We start from the raw sequence: 13,808 nt of genomic DNA, 5'->3' as shown, positions 1-13,808 counted from the left end.
TGTAGTTGATACAATTTCAACAGCACAAACACTCTGTGATATGAAAACTGTAAAGGAAACGGCTTCAGTCAAGACAATGCCCATAGAAAAAGCGATAGCAACTATCGAAATGGAACGAGAACCTATGGTGCAATCGGTAGAACCTATGGTGCACTCGGTAGATGCAAAGTCACCTACAATAGTACTTGAACCACCAGTTTTAGAAAAAACTACAGAATCAATGCAAGTGGCAATTGACAGGATATCCTCTACTTTGGACGCTGAAAGTCTTCAAGATGTTGATGTTGAATGTATGCCTGTATTGGAAATTGCATCAACAGTGGAAATTACAAGTGTTTCTCCAACAGAGAAACCAGTAGTAGAATCAATTGCCATTGAATCGACGCCAGTAAAAACAGTTGATGATGTAATGGAAGTAACCCAGGAAGTTGATACAATTGAGTCTCCAGCAGATGTCCCAATGGTGGTAGTTCCGGATAAAAAGGAAGACCGTGTAAATATTGATGAAATAGAAGTGGTGGAAGATGATGAAGAAGAACCTGGTATGAGTATTGCTGATATTGTAGCATTGGTTGATAAGCGCAACATGGAGGGGGAAGGTGATACCGAAAGTTATCATGAAATACTTGGTGAAGACACAGAAGATGATGATGATACAGAGGAAGAGGTGGAAAAGAATCAAAGAAATAAGATTAAGAAAGTTACTTTCAAAGACAAACTAAATTTAAATGGTAGAGCATCAAGCATTGTGTCATCAGAAACTGAAGAAGAGAATCATATCAAAGACCTTCCATGTCTTCAAACTAGATCTCAAGTGGAGAAACGAGCACAGAAAGTGTCTCTTCAAACTAGATCAGGGCGGTTGATCTCTCCTGAGCATCTCCTGTTACCTGTAGTTAAAAAAAGAACTTTATCTAATGTCGCAAAGTCTAATCCAGACTCGAGGAAATTGAATGAAGGTGGTATGAAATCAGAAGACAACGACGACACTTCATCTCCAGAATCAGCTGGTGATAAACCAGTTAAAAGAGGAAGAGGCAGACCTAGGAAAGATAAGACGGATGAAAAAAGTGATGATTCTGACCGCAAGTCATCAGATTTATCTGATGCTAAAGCAGCTAGTAAGAGAAAAGGCAGGCCTACGAAAGAAGAGGAATCGGAAGAAGATAGTGATAGTGAAAGTGAAGAAGAGGAGGAACAACCAGCAAGAAGAATGACCAGGATGACAGTTGCTGTTGACAGAGCAAGCAAAGTTAGACTTACAAGAGCAAAGGCCAAGACGGAACCATTTTTACCATCGCCATTCAGATCTCCACGGCTTGGGAGTCCAAAGCTAATGTCCCCAACTAGAGAAAGGCTTAGTAGCCCACGCAACAAATCAATGTCACCGGCAAACAGGGCTAGCCCAAAACTCATGTCTCCAACTCTCTCAAAGAACAAGAAAAATAAGTAATTTGTTCATAATTTCTACCAAATATATTTTTTTAAATGAATATTTCACAACTCCTTGTTAGTTTTGCAATATTGAAGTTTGTATTTTATGTTGAGTTCAAGTAGTCAAAGGCTATATTGTTTTATACCTACGTTAATAAGGTTTGAATTTCTTGGATAGAGGTGCTAAGGTCTATGTCCCGCCGCCAATTTAGTTATCTGCATATTATTCACGCTTGTTTGTTCCTATCTAAAACTATTGTTTTCCTTGTTACTCAGTACATATATTATATAGTTTATATTGTTCCGATGTGTATATTTAAAAGCCTAGTTGTTAAATAACCATCTCAAAATATTTTTTTATCTAACTTTAAATAATGTCTTGGTCGTGTCGGAAGTTTGACGCTTGATTTTTGAAATAGTGTTTAAAAAAAATGTTTTTCTTTAAAATAATCATGAAAGAAATGTACACTTGTTTAGTAATTCTGACTATAATTGTAGAATTATCCTCAGAAATAATTAGGATAATTATGATGAAGGTCGGTTCCTACTTAAACGCAACGACAGACACAACGCACGCAACATTTTGGATGATTAATTACGTCGTTATTAAGTTAAATTACTTACGGTGGGCTTATGTCCTTGCGTTGCGTCTAAGTGGGAACCAAGCTTAATATGTACCTTGTGTAAGTAGTAATGATGAGTTACGTTTTGTACTGTCACTGTCTGTAAATACCACCTTGCTAAAAATGTAAGGAACAAATAAAAACAAAAATTGAAACCAACAATCCGCTCTTTGTGTTTGTTCCACTGGTTTGTGATGGGATAGCAGGCTTATTAAAAAAAATTTGAAAATTGTCATCTAAATTGAATGTTTATTTGGTACACAATTGTGTCTGAGCTTCACATAGGCTATTTTGGAATGGCAAAGGCCTAATTGTATACAGTGGCTTTTGATTCACAATTTTAATATCAATTCTTGTCAAAATATATTTTCTGAATAAGCCATCCCAAACAAGCTAGTGAAGTAACACAATTGAGTATCAAAATCACATATTAGGCTTTGTCTACACTATCAAACAAGTTTGACAAAAAAAAGTGTGATCTGCCAAATATGGTAGTGATATGACGTCATCATGTCCATATATGGGCACATCACATTTTGTTGTCGCATAAAGTTTGATGGTGTAGACAGACCTTTACACATTCTACACAACAATAACATCAATTCAAAGTTCAATTCATCAATTCAAAGTTCATCAATTCAAAGTTATAAGATATAAGCGTGGTTTGCAGTATGCCATGTGTTTACAAAAAGAAAAACTATTTGCTTTTTTTCAACTTTCCTTTTTGGGAAAACATTGTGTATTGCAAACCTTGCGTTACTAGCATTAAATGGCCCTCCAAATAGTCTAAATTTCATAACAAAATACACATGGAATTACATAAATTGCTAAATTTGGAACATGACAATCATTTTATGATCTTACAAAATTACTGCTACATATTGTCCAATATTGTCTTGTATACAGTACTTACAAATGGAGCTCATAACACTAAAGTCATTAGAACTGAAGCATAAACTGGAAGATAGTGAGATAAAAATTCTAATTTAGGTCAGCATTTGGGGAACAAGACTTGCATTTATATCTGTCAAATGGCATTGGTATGAAGTAAGGTTTTGGACAAATAATTTGGTGCATGTTTCTAAAGCTCTGTTTACAAACTTTATGTGACAAAAAATGTACACATGCATATAAGTGCACGATGATGTCATCACTACCATATTTGGGCATATCACATTTTTTTTGTCAAACTAGTTTGATGTGTAGACAGAGCTTAATAACTAGAGTAAGATTACATGGAAATGAATTGCAAAGATGAATGCTAAGTAATGCCATGTAAAAATGCAAGTACTGTACTACTGTTAATGTTCAGTTTGGTTTCCAACCAAAAGACAAATATCTATCTATGTATTTAAAAACTTGTTATACTTGTTTTTACAGATTTATATCTCTCAAACCAACAAGATTATGCCAGTAAGTTTACTCCGTAGATCTACATAATTAATTAGATATATTTGTGTTGCATTTGTTTGTTTTCCCTACATCGCACTTTTCAAAAATTATGCATTATAATATAATAGCCAAAGATAAATGCCAACATTATACAGTAAGACCATTAGCAATTTTGGATTGTTATTAATTTAGATGTGGGCTCCACCCACTCCACCACAAGACGATACTGATGTGTACTTAGACCATGCAATGTATGTCATGTATGAACCATCAGTTATGACAGAGACACAGTTGCCATCAATCTACACCAAAAAAGAACATAAGAAAACAAAGGAAATTAATGGTAAGTTGTTAGATTCTCCCGGTGTATCTAGGCGAATGTAATAATTACAGTATCATATCATATCATATATCATATCATGATATGTGACATCTTAAAATCATATCATGATATGTGACATCTTAAAAATAATTTGTAGTAACAGTGTACAGTCAACTCTTCCAATACTCTCTAAAAACCAAAAACTCGCCCAAAATCACAAAAGATCCCAAATTTATTTTTGCCATTGAAAACACATTCTGAATTCCAGACTTTGCAAAAATCAGATGTATTAGGTCAACCCAAATGTTTCCGATATTGGGAGAGTTTATTACTTTTATTTAACCTTTAACCTTTCCTTCTATCTCAATAGTGGCAACAGTTCGTAAGCCAAAGACGCATTCCAAGGGAGATCATATGCAGCCACCACGCTCCCTCTTTGATCGTCCATCTTCAGCGTGGCACAAGATGCGACGTGATGCCAAGCAACAGAAGATGCGGGATATGGTGAAGCCTATGAAGCCATTGCCTACGGTACACAAGCCAGAGATAGACACACAGCAGGATCGCCCAGAATGGTTGATTAATGAAGACTGGGCTTTATTACAGGTAAAGATTGTACAGGAACAATTTTTTGATGTATTTTTTCTCTATACTGTGTAACCTCTTCAAGACATCCCATCTGAAGGGCGAGGCATTTAGAGTAAAGTTTTTTGCCTAAGGCTACAATCAATATGACAAACAGGACTTGAACCCATGCCTCTCAGATGCTAGTCTGATATCCCTTACCATTATACCATACCACTTCTACTGCTCTCTTCTAGTGAAACTTCTTATCATAAATAATTCATTTAACAAAGCAATTATTAAATATTTTAACGTCCGATATCTCATTATACCATACCACTTTCTTTTCCTGTTGTGTTGCTGACTTCATGTGAGACAACTTTTGTTTGTAATCCCAAATATGCATTCGATCTAGTGAAACATCTTATCGTAAATAATTTTACTCATTTACTCCAGAACACGGAAACTATTAAATATTTTAACATCAATGATCATTCTCTCCATAGACAATACAAACCCTTCTTGAACTCCCTCTGAGTCTGCAAGTGCTAGTTCCAGGTCACACCATCAATTGGGAATTGGTCAGTGATGTGGTCAACTCTTGCAGTCGTATCTATCGCTCACCAAAGCAGTGTAAGAACCGCTACGAAAGCGTTATTGTGCCACGTGAAGAGGGCAAGATACTCTACGACACAAATCCAAAGAAACAGAAGAAGTCTAAAGGGTTGTACAAATCATTGGTAAGTGTAGACAACCAATTGTTACGCCATAACAGCAAGCAAACTTTTCAATTACAGGATGGGAAACCCATGCTTTTTAAACCAAGTCTCATGTAAGGCTTAAACCTATCAAACTTTATGTGACAAAAAAAATGTGATTTTCCCATATATGGACATGATGATGTCATCACTACCATATTTGGGCATATTACTACCATATTTGGGTACATCACACTTTTTTTGTCAAACTAGTTTGAAAGTGTAGACAGCTGAAATTTGACAGGATTTGAACCAAAGACACTATGATTCATAGGCAAGCATGTCAACCACTAAGACACAGTGCCACTTAAACCCCTCTTGCTGAGTATGAATGTAATAAAAACTGTTTTTGAAACAATTTTGTTTTGTAGACCAAGAATAACCGGCCAATGAAGACGAGTCATTTACACACACAGGATAACAATAGTTCACATACTATGTTATACAGCAATAAGTTTGATCAGATAAGACTAGCTGTGAGCAAGAGGCAACCTTATCTTAAACAAGTGTAAGTAACAACTAAATACCATATGAATAAAGTAATGACTAAAGTACCCTATGATTGGTCTATACAACCCCTTTGTGCAAATATTAAATAATAAATTATCCATAATTTTGTGTGTTTTGTTTTTTTTCAGACTCAATAATCCTCTATTGAAAAACCCTAAACACAGTGCAGTATTGCAAGACTATAGCATTAATTATGACAAGCCTTTGCTACCCCTACAAGTGGCTGCCAAACGAGCAGATAGAATTGCAAAAGAGAAGAAAGAAAAAGAAGCTCAAATCAAACAGACGGCAGCCCAGAATGCAGCTGCGGCCGCTGCTAAGACCACAGCAGTTGCGACTGCTGCTTCTACTACAGTTCTGGTATGTTCAATTTGATAGTTGTGTGAAATATGTTTTTTGTTTAATTTTAATTTCAAACATTTTTGTAAAAATGTGTTGTTGTTTACAGCAGGCCAGCACTGTTGCACGGACTGGTAACAGCATAGTGGTAAACACACAAGGAGGTGTGGTGTCTGTAACCGGGCAACAAATAGCAAGCATAAACAAACGTCTTAACCAACCGTTAGTAACATCTGCAAATGTATCTCAGGTAAGATAAACTAACAAATAATGTTTATTAATAGTAAATACAGTATTTATCAATAACCAGGTAAGTTAAATGTGATGTGCCCATATATGGACATGATGATGTCATATCACTACCATATTTGGGCATATCACTACCATATTTGGGCACAAACTACCAAATATACATAAAACCATAAATGATTTCATACAATCACAATAGGTTATACTTCTAGTGCAAGTAACATATATATTCAACTATTGATAACTAGTTACTAGTACTGGTTCAATAAACCATCTACATATAAAAACATCTAGTTAGTGGAGACATATAGCTTGGATGTGAATACAGACTTGGGAACTATTCCAAGAAAGCCTAGGAATTTAGACTTTGACTGTATACATGGCAACTATTCCAAGAAAGCCTAGGAATTTAGACTTTGACTGTATACATGGCAACTATTCCTAGAAAGCCTAGGAATTTAGACTTTAAATGTATACATGGCAACTATTCCTAGAAAGCCTAGGAATTTAGACTTTGACTGTATACATGGCAACTATTCATAGAAAGCCTAGGAATTTAGACTTTGACTGTATACATGGCAACTATTCCTAGAAAGCCTAGGAATTTAGACTTTGACTGTATACATGGCAACTATTCCAAGAAAGCCTAGGAATTTAGACTTTGACTGTATACATGGCAACTATTCCAAGAAAGCCTAGGAATTTAGACTTTGACTGTATACATGGCAACTATTCATAGAAAGCCTAGGAATTTAGACTTTGACTGTATACATGGCAACTATTCCTAGAAAGCCTAGGAATTTAGACTTTGACTGTATACATGGCAACTATTCCAAGAAAGCCTAGGAATTTAGACTTTGACTGTATACATGGCAACTATTCCAAGAAAGCCTAGGAATTTAGACTTTGACTGTATACATGGCAACTATTCCAAGAAAGCCTAGGAATTTAGACTTTGAATGTATACATGGCAACTATTCCTAGAAAGCCTAGGAATTTAGACTTTGACTGTATACATGGCAACTATTCCAAGAAAGCCTAGGAATTTAGACTTTGACTGTATACATGGCAACTATTCCAAGAAAGCCTAGGAATTTAGACTTTGAATGTATACATGGCAACTATTCCTAGAAAGCCTAGGAATTTAGACTTTGACTGTATACATGGCAACTATTCCTAGAAAGCCTAGGAATTTAGACTTTGACTGTATACATGGCAACTATTCCAAGAAAGCCTAGGAATTTAGACTTTGACTGTATACATGGCAACTATTCCTAGAAAGCCTAGGAATTTAGACTTTAAATGTATACATGGCAACTATTCCTAGAAAGCCTAGGAATTTAGACTTTGACTGTATACATGGCAACTATTCATAGAAAGCCTAGGAATTTAGACTTTGACTGTATACATGGCAACTATTCCTAGAAAGCCTAGGAATTTAGACTTTGACTGTATACATGGCAACTATTCCAAGAAAGCCTAGGAATTTAGACTTTGACTGTATACATGGCAACTATTCCAAGAAAGCCTAGGAATTTAGACTTTGACTGTATACATGGCAACTATTCATAGAAAGCCTAGGAATTTAGACTTTGACTGTATACATGGCAACTATTCCTAGAAAGCCTAGGAATTTAGACTTTGACTGTATACATGGCAACTATTCCAAGAAAGCCTAGGAATTTAGACTTTGACTGTATACATGGCAACTATTCCAAGAAAGCCTAGGAATTTAGACTTTGACTGTATACATGGCAACTATTCCAAGAAAGCCTAGGAATTTAGACTTTGAATGTATACATGGCAACTATTCCTAGAAAGCCTAGGAATTTAGACTTTGACTGTATACATGGCAACTATTCCAAGAAAGCCTAGGAATTTAGACTTTGACTGTATACATGGCAACTATTCCAAGAAAGCCTAGGAATTTAGACTTTGAATGTATACATGGCAACTATTCCTAGAAAGCCTAGGAATTTAGACTTTGACTGTATACATGGCAACTATTCCTAGAAAGCCTAGGAATTTAGACTTTGACTGTATACATGGCAACTATTCCAAGAAAGCCTAGGAATTTAGACTTTGACTGTATACATGGCAACTATTCCTAGAAAGCCTAGGAATTTAGACTTTGACTGTATACATGGCAACTATTCCTAGAAAGCCTAGGAATTTAGACTTTGAATGTATACATGGCAACTATTCCTAGAAAGCCTAGGAATTTAGACTTTGACTGTATACATGGCAACTATTCCTAGAAAGCCTAGGAATTTAGACTTTGACTGTATACATGGCAACTATTCCAAGAAAGCCTAGGAATTTAGACTTTGACTGTATACATGGCAACTATTCCTAGAAAGCCTAGGAATTTAGACTTTGACTGTATACATGGCAACTATTCCAAGAAAGCCTAGGAATTTAGACTTTGAATGTATACATGGCAACTATTCCAAGAAAGCCTAGGAATTTAGACTTTGACTGTATACATGGCAACTATTCCTAGAAAGCCTAGGAATTTAGACTTTGACTGTATACATGGCAACTATTCCAAGAAAGCCTAGGAATTTAGACTTTGAATGTATACATGGCAACTATTCCTAGAAAGCCTAGGAATTTAGACTTTGACTGTATACATGGCAACTATTCCAAGAAAGCCTAGGAATTTAGACTTTGACTGTATACATGGCAACTATTCCAAGAAAGCCTAGGAATTTAGACTTTGACTGTATACATGGCAACTATTCCTAGAAAGCCTAGGAATTTAGACTTTGACTGTATACATGGCAACTATTCCTAGAAAGCCTAGGAATTTAGACTTTGACTGTATACATGGCAACTATTCCAAGAAAGCCTAGGAATTTAGACTTTGACTGTATACATGGCAACTATTCCTAGAAAGCCTAGGAATTTAGACTTTGACTGTATACATGGCAACTATTCCAAGAAAGCCTAGGAATTTAGACTTTGACTGTATACATGGCAACTATTCCTAGAAAGCCTAGGAATTTAGACTTTGACTGTATACATGGCAACTATTCCAAGAAAGCCTAGGAATTTAGACTTTGAATGTATACATGGCAACTATTCCTAGAAAGCCTAGGAATTTAGACTTTGACTGTATACATGGCAACTATTCCTAGAAAGCCTAGGAATTTAGACTTTGACTGTATACATGGCAACTATTCCAAGAAAGCCTAGGAATTTAGACTTTGAATGTATTTATTTTCTACATGGTTTCTTTTGTTAGATTGCAACGTCAATAGCACAGATTGTAAGAACTCAGGGTGGCAGAGCGACGCAGGTTACGTTACCAACGTCTGCCATCCAGGTCACTCAAGCACGACCCACGACTACTGCTTCAATCATGGTGTCCACTGTGTCTGGAGTGACCACTGTTCAGGCCAGAGTGACTCCAACCACCTCATTGGCATCTGCAGCTATGGTTAAAGGTATTTACAAACGATTTTACTCTATTCGTATTGGGACCTACTACTGAACTGAAAATAAGAGAACTCACTTTGGTGGATGTATATTTTATTATTATTGTATATAGATTTATTGATTGATTTGTGTTTGGGTATTTTTATTTCAGTTATCAACAGAATTAATTTCGCCGTGAGGTAACCATGATAAGTTTGTAAATTACAAACATGATTAAGCAAACTAAATATACAGTTATATAAATAATATTATGTTCATTTCTATTTTGATTTAAATTCCACAGCAACAACTTCGAACTTACCCGCAGCAACAATTTCTACTGCTAATTTGACAACCGCATTCAATGCTTACAAACGGCAAGCACAAGCTCAGGCGCAACCAACCACCATAAAACAGGTAAGTACTTGCTTGTGATTTGTATGTTTCTTTTGTTGTATCACGTTTCTGGGGTAATTCCCACATTTCCACATTCTTACAATATGCTTTGTACATTTTTATTTCAAAAAACCAAAGTTTGTTGTGTACTGTAGTGCTTCACATGTTAGTAGTATTGTCAACTTTCTCAAAAACTCATCAAATGAATTACTGTAACTAATGTGTCTGGTTGCACAGCCAGTTTTCTAATTTATCTACAAATAATATTTGTTTGGTACGATAGACAAATTACATGATACATTGTTACATTACTCTGTTTTATGGAATTAATTTTATGGTTAGTCTAATACAGTGTCACGTGTGATATTGTGTTTATGATGCCGGCCTCACATGTGACACTGTTCATAAAATACTGGAAAGATTGTAACAAATTTGTCTGATACTGTAACAAATCTGTTTGATTTTGAGAGAGTTGACTGGCAATGTTTTACTCTTGTACATGAGCTTTTTAACACTAGTATGTATACACCTTCCATTAGCAATTCAAGCAAGTTGATTTGAAACGTATCCAGCAAGCCCAGGCCCAAGCAAAGGCAGCCCAAGCTGAGGCACATGCCCAGGCACAAGCCTCTCAACAACTGGTCACCAGTGGAAGTTCATCTGCTGTTGTGGCTAGCATTGTACAACAGCAAAGAGTGCAGGTTATAATATACTCATTGCTTTCAAAATATTTTAATATAATCTTCAACAGAAACAAATTTCATCAAATTCAAATCTGATTCAATTCAATTCAATTCAATAGACATTTATTTACAAAATCTGAATACATACAGTAGGAAAACAAGAAACAGGATTGTACAGAATTATAAAAGTATATCAGAAAATGAAGGCAAAAGACCAGAAAGATGTTTGTAACATCTTGTGTTGGGCGAGCCTTAAATAAAAAAAGAAAAGAAATGCGTTGAAGAAAATCATAATAAATTTCATAATCTAAAATATGAATAACAGAAAGAAAAAAAAATCTTTTGGTACTGCAAATCGAGACATGACCGATTAATAAATTACAAACAATTTCCCAAAAGTCTTATTTTAAGCTCTGTCTAAACTAACAAACTGTATGTGACAAAAAAATGTGACGTGCCTATATAAAATTGCAATGATATCACTACCGTAATTGGACACATTACTTTACTCACTTTTTATAATTCTTTCTTCCTAAATTTTCTTCCTACTCCTTGCTAACCTGCCACTTTTACTCCTCGTTGGCTTATTTTGGTATTGAAATTATGCTAGCTTGTCTAATTAGTTCCTACTTATATTGAGTTTTGTGGCTTTCATTTCAACTAATCACCAGTTTGTAATAATTCACTCGCTCACTGTACATGTTTTTGAATTGTTTTTACACATTAAGTTCATAGAGAAGGATAAACATTTTAAAATTGTTTTAATAAATATCTTTATCACGTTTTCTCCTTTCCACAAACATGACTAGCATTTGATTAATAATTTTATAATTTTTTTATTTTAAAGCAGAAACCAGCAACATTGACACGGCCACTAAAAGAAGCAGAAATCTCACTCATTAAACGTCAGTTACAACAGCACAAGTTGAACCAATCGGCTAACAAGGTCGCAGTGACCACCGTAAGCGGTGTAACGGTCAGTGGAGTGGTGACCGTAGGCCAGCAGAAAGGTCAAACTTTAAAACAGCTGACATTCACACCTCAACAACTGCGTACATTGCAAATGCAGCAACTGTTACGACAAAAAAAACAACAAATCCAAACATTGACGCCACAACAAGCTGCTCAGGTAAGAATGTTATAACTAAAATAACAGGCTCTTCACTAAAGAAATATATAACAATTATTAGAATTTAAAAAACATAAATTTAGCGAATTTACTTCATAAAAAATAAAATATTTAAAGATATTTAAAAGTTATCATATTTTGAAAAAGGTTAACATTCAAATGCATAAATTGGGTTGGGTAGAAACAATGTAAATTTAATGAAATACATTTTTTCTCAACTCTAAGCTATATACTTTAACTTTAACTACTTTAACTTTTAATTTTGTTTGTTGTAGTTGACTCAGAAGGCACAGTTCCTAGCTAGCCAGCAACAAAAGCTTCAGGCAGCTAGGCTAGTAGCTCAGGTGCAGCAGGGAGGTACCACACAGCACATCCAGGTACCAACTTTGACTACAGCACAGCAGGTACATTTCATATATTAATTTTATATTTTTGTGTACAGTATATTACATCTCTTGTCAAAATCTGGGAGTGAGAATGTGTTAAACTGCCTCTGTGTTTGTTTATTACTTTTGTTTTCTAATATTTTATCACTTGGTTTTAGGTACAAAAAGCAGTTCAGTCCGGTCAAGTACAAGTCCAGCAAACTTCCGGCGGTCAGACCACTGTTCAACAGATCCCAAGACAACAACTAATTCAACTTAGCCGGACCGGTAATGTATCCACAGCACTTGCCCTTCAACAGACGAGCAAACCGATTACGGTCATCTCCAGTCCATCCACGACGCTCAACGCATCACAATTAGCTCAAGTCGTCTCGGTAACTAATGCTCAAAAGTTACAAAGCAGTGGGCAGACGACGCATGTTGTGTCCATTGCGCCACCCATGTTGCAGTCTGGTAGTGGCCTTCAGACGCAGGTTGTCAGGGCTGCTGGACTACAAGAGGCAGTGTCAAAAGCTGCTCAAAGTGTCGCTATTAACGTATCGTCACCGAGTCAAGCAAAGATGGATGTAATAATGATTGAACAGCACGGTGCCACCGAAACGGTCATGACGGAACCCCCGTCGCCCGCAGAAAGCACGGACAGTAAAAAAGAAGAAAGTCAAGCCGGTGATTTAGATCCGTCTTCATCAACATCTACACGGTCTTATACTATGCGAACAAGGACACAATCTAAGCATTAAGCATGTCTTTCTATTATTAGGTTCCCAATTGTAAGCACCTTTTAAATAATAGAAACAAAATGGATTTGAGCCTTGGTTCCTGGAATATTATAGATTGAAATGAAATCAATTTGAAATTGCTTAATTAAGATTTAAAATGATTATACTGAATTCAGTAAATTTACGTGATGTTAAATGACGTTGACGTAAATAAAATTAAACAGGATTTTATGTCTCTGCGTGACTAGCTGGTTCCGTGTTACTGAGTATCGATAGCGGTAGTTAAGCGTTAGTAGTCGGTCTTATCATACCAATCTACCGCTACTATACAATCTTAGTCTTATCAATTCGGTTTTTTTTTATTATGATTTTTTTTTGTGATAACTTGGAAACAACTTAAAATTATTTGAATGAATTTATTTATTTTCTAGTAAACAAGTTGAAAATATTTATTAGGGCACCCTGTTTTGAATTTAGCAAAATTAATTTGCTTTTCCCTTTATTAATTGTAACTTGTAATATAGGAAGAATCACAGAGAGAAATTGTGTGTATATTAACCACCACCCTTGTACATTGTTTTTCTATTCGGTGTGTACATTTTGTAGTGGGGATAGAATCGTAGTCTATAATGACTTCATTATTGTATTTTTTTTTTGTTGACAATAAATTTTGAAGAAAAATATATGCAAATGATTTAAATTGTTATCGGTGCTTGGTGCATTGATCCCTTTTCAGGTAACGAAGCTATACTTGTATAGGGGAAGGGTGAAGGGTTAAGCTTCATAACCGAAACTCAGTTGTACAATGTAACTAATATACTACCTAAAGTTTAGTTCCCACTAGAACGCAACGCAGGCGAATTGACCAATCAAAATCGATGAAT

General features: G+C 35.5%; 1 protein-coding gene across 5 annotated transcripts in view; it reads left to right on the top strand.

Annotated features, from left to right (window-relative positions):
* The window catches only part of LOC140045494 (helicase domino-like), a 45,564-nt gene extending 31,957 nt beyond the window's left edge, over positions 1–13,607 (top strand). Inside the window, exons 35-47 of one of the 5 annotated variants that reach the window (XM_072090423.1) lie at positions 3,438–3,470; positions 3,642–3,792; positions 4,142–4,377; positions 4,842–5,075; positions 5,465–5,601; positions 5,732–5,963; positions 6,055–6,192; positions 9,439–9,640; positions 9,916–10,028; positions 10,547–10,708; positions 11,538–11,819; positions 12,095–12,223; positions 12,364–13,607. In XM_072090423.1, coding sequence (XP_071946524.1) covers positions 3,438–3,470; positions 3,642–3,792; positions 4,142–4,377; positions 4,842–5,075; positions 5,465–5,601; positions 5,732–5,963; positions 6,055–6,192; positions 9,439–9,640; positions 9,916–10,028; positions 10,547–10,708; positions 11,538–11,819; positions 12,095–12,223; positions 12,364–12,945 — 2,631 coding nt within the window. In that variant the 3' untranslated portion in view covers positions 12,946–13,607. Of the gene's footprint in view, positions 1–3,437; positions 3,471–3,641; positions 3,793–4,141; positions 4,378–4,841; positions 5,076–5,464; positions 5,602–5,731; positions 5,964–6,051; positions 6,193–9,438; positions 9,641–9,915; positions 10,029–10,546; positions 10,709–11,537; positions 11,820–12,094; positions 12,224–12,363 lie in introns of all 5 variants that reach the window. The other 4 variants (XM_072090422.1, XM_072090421.1, XM_072090425.1 and 1 more) reach the window with 4 other exon arrangements.
* The last annotated feature ends 201 nt before the right edge of the window (positions 13,608–13,808 follow it).

This window comes from Antedon mediterranea, chromosome 3 (assembly GCF_964355755.1).
Source record: "Antedon mediterranea chromosome 3, ecAntMedi1.1, whole genome shotgun sequence".
NCBI lineage: Eukaryota > Metazoa > Echinodermata > Crinoidea > Comatulida > Antedonidae > Antedon > Antedon mediterranea.
Note: the sequence above shows the minus strand (reverse complement) of the source record. Positions and strands in the feature narration are given on the sequence as shown.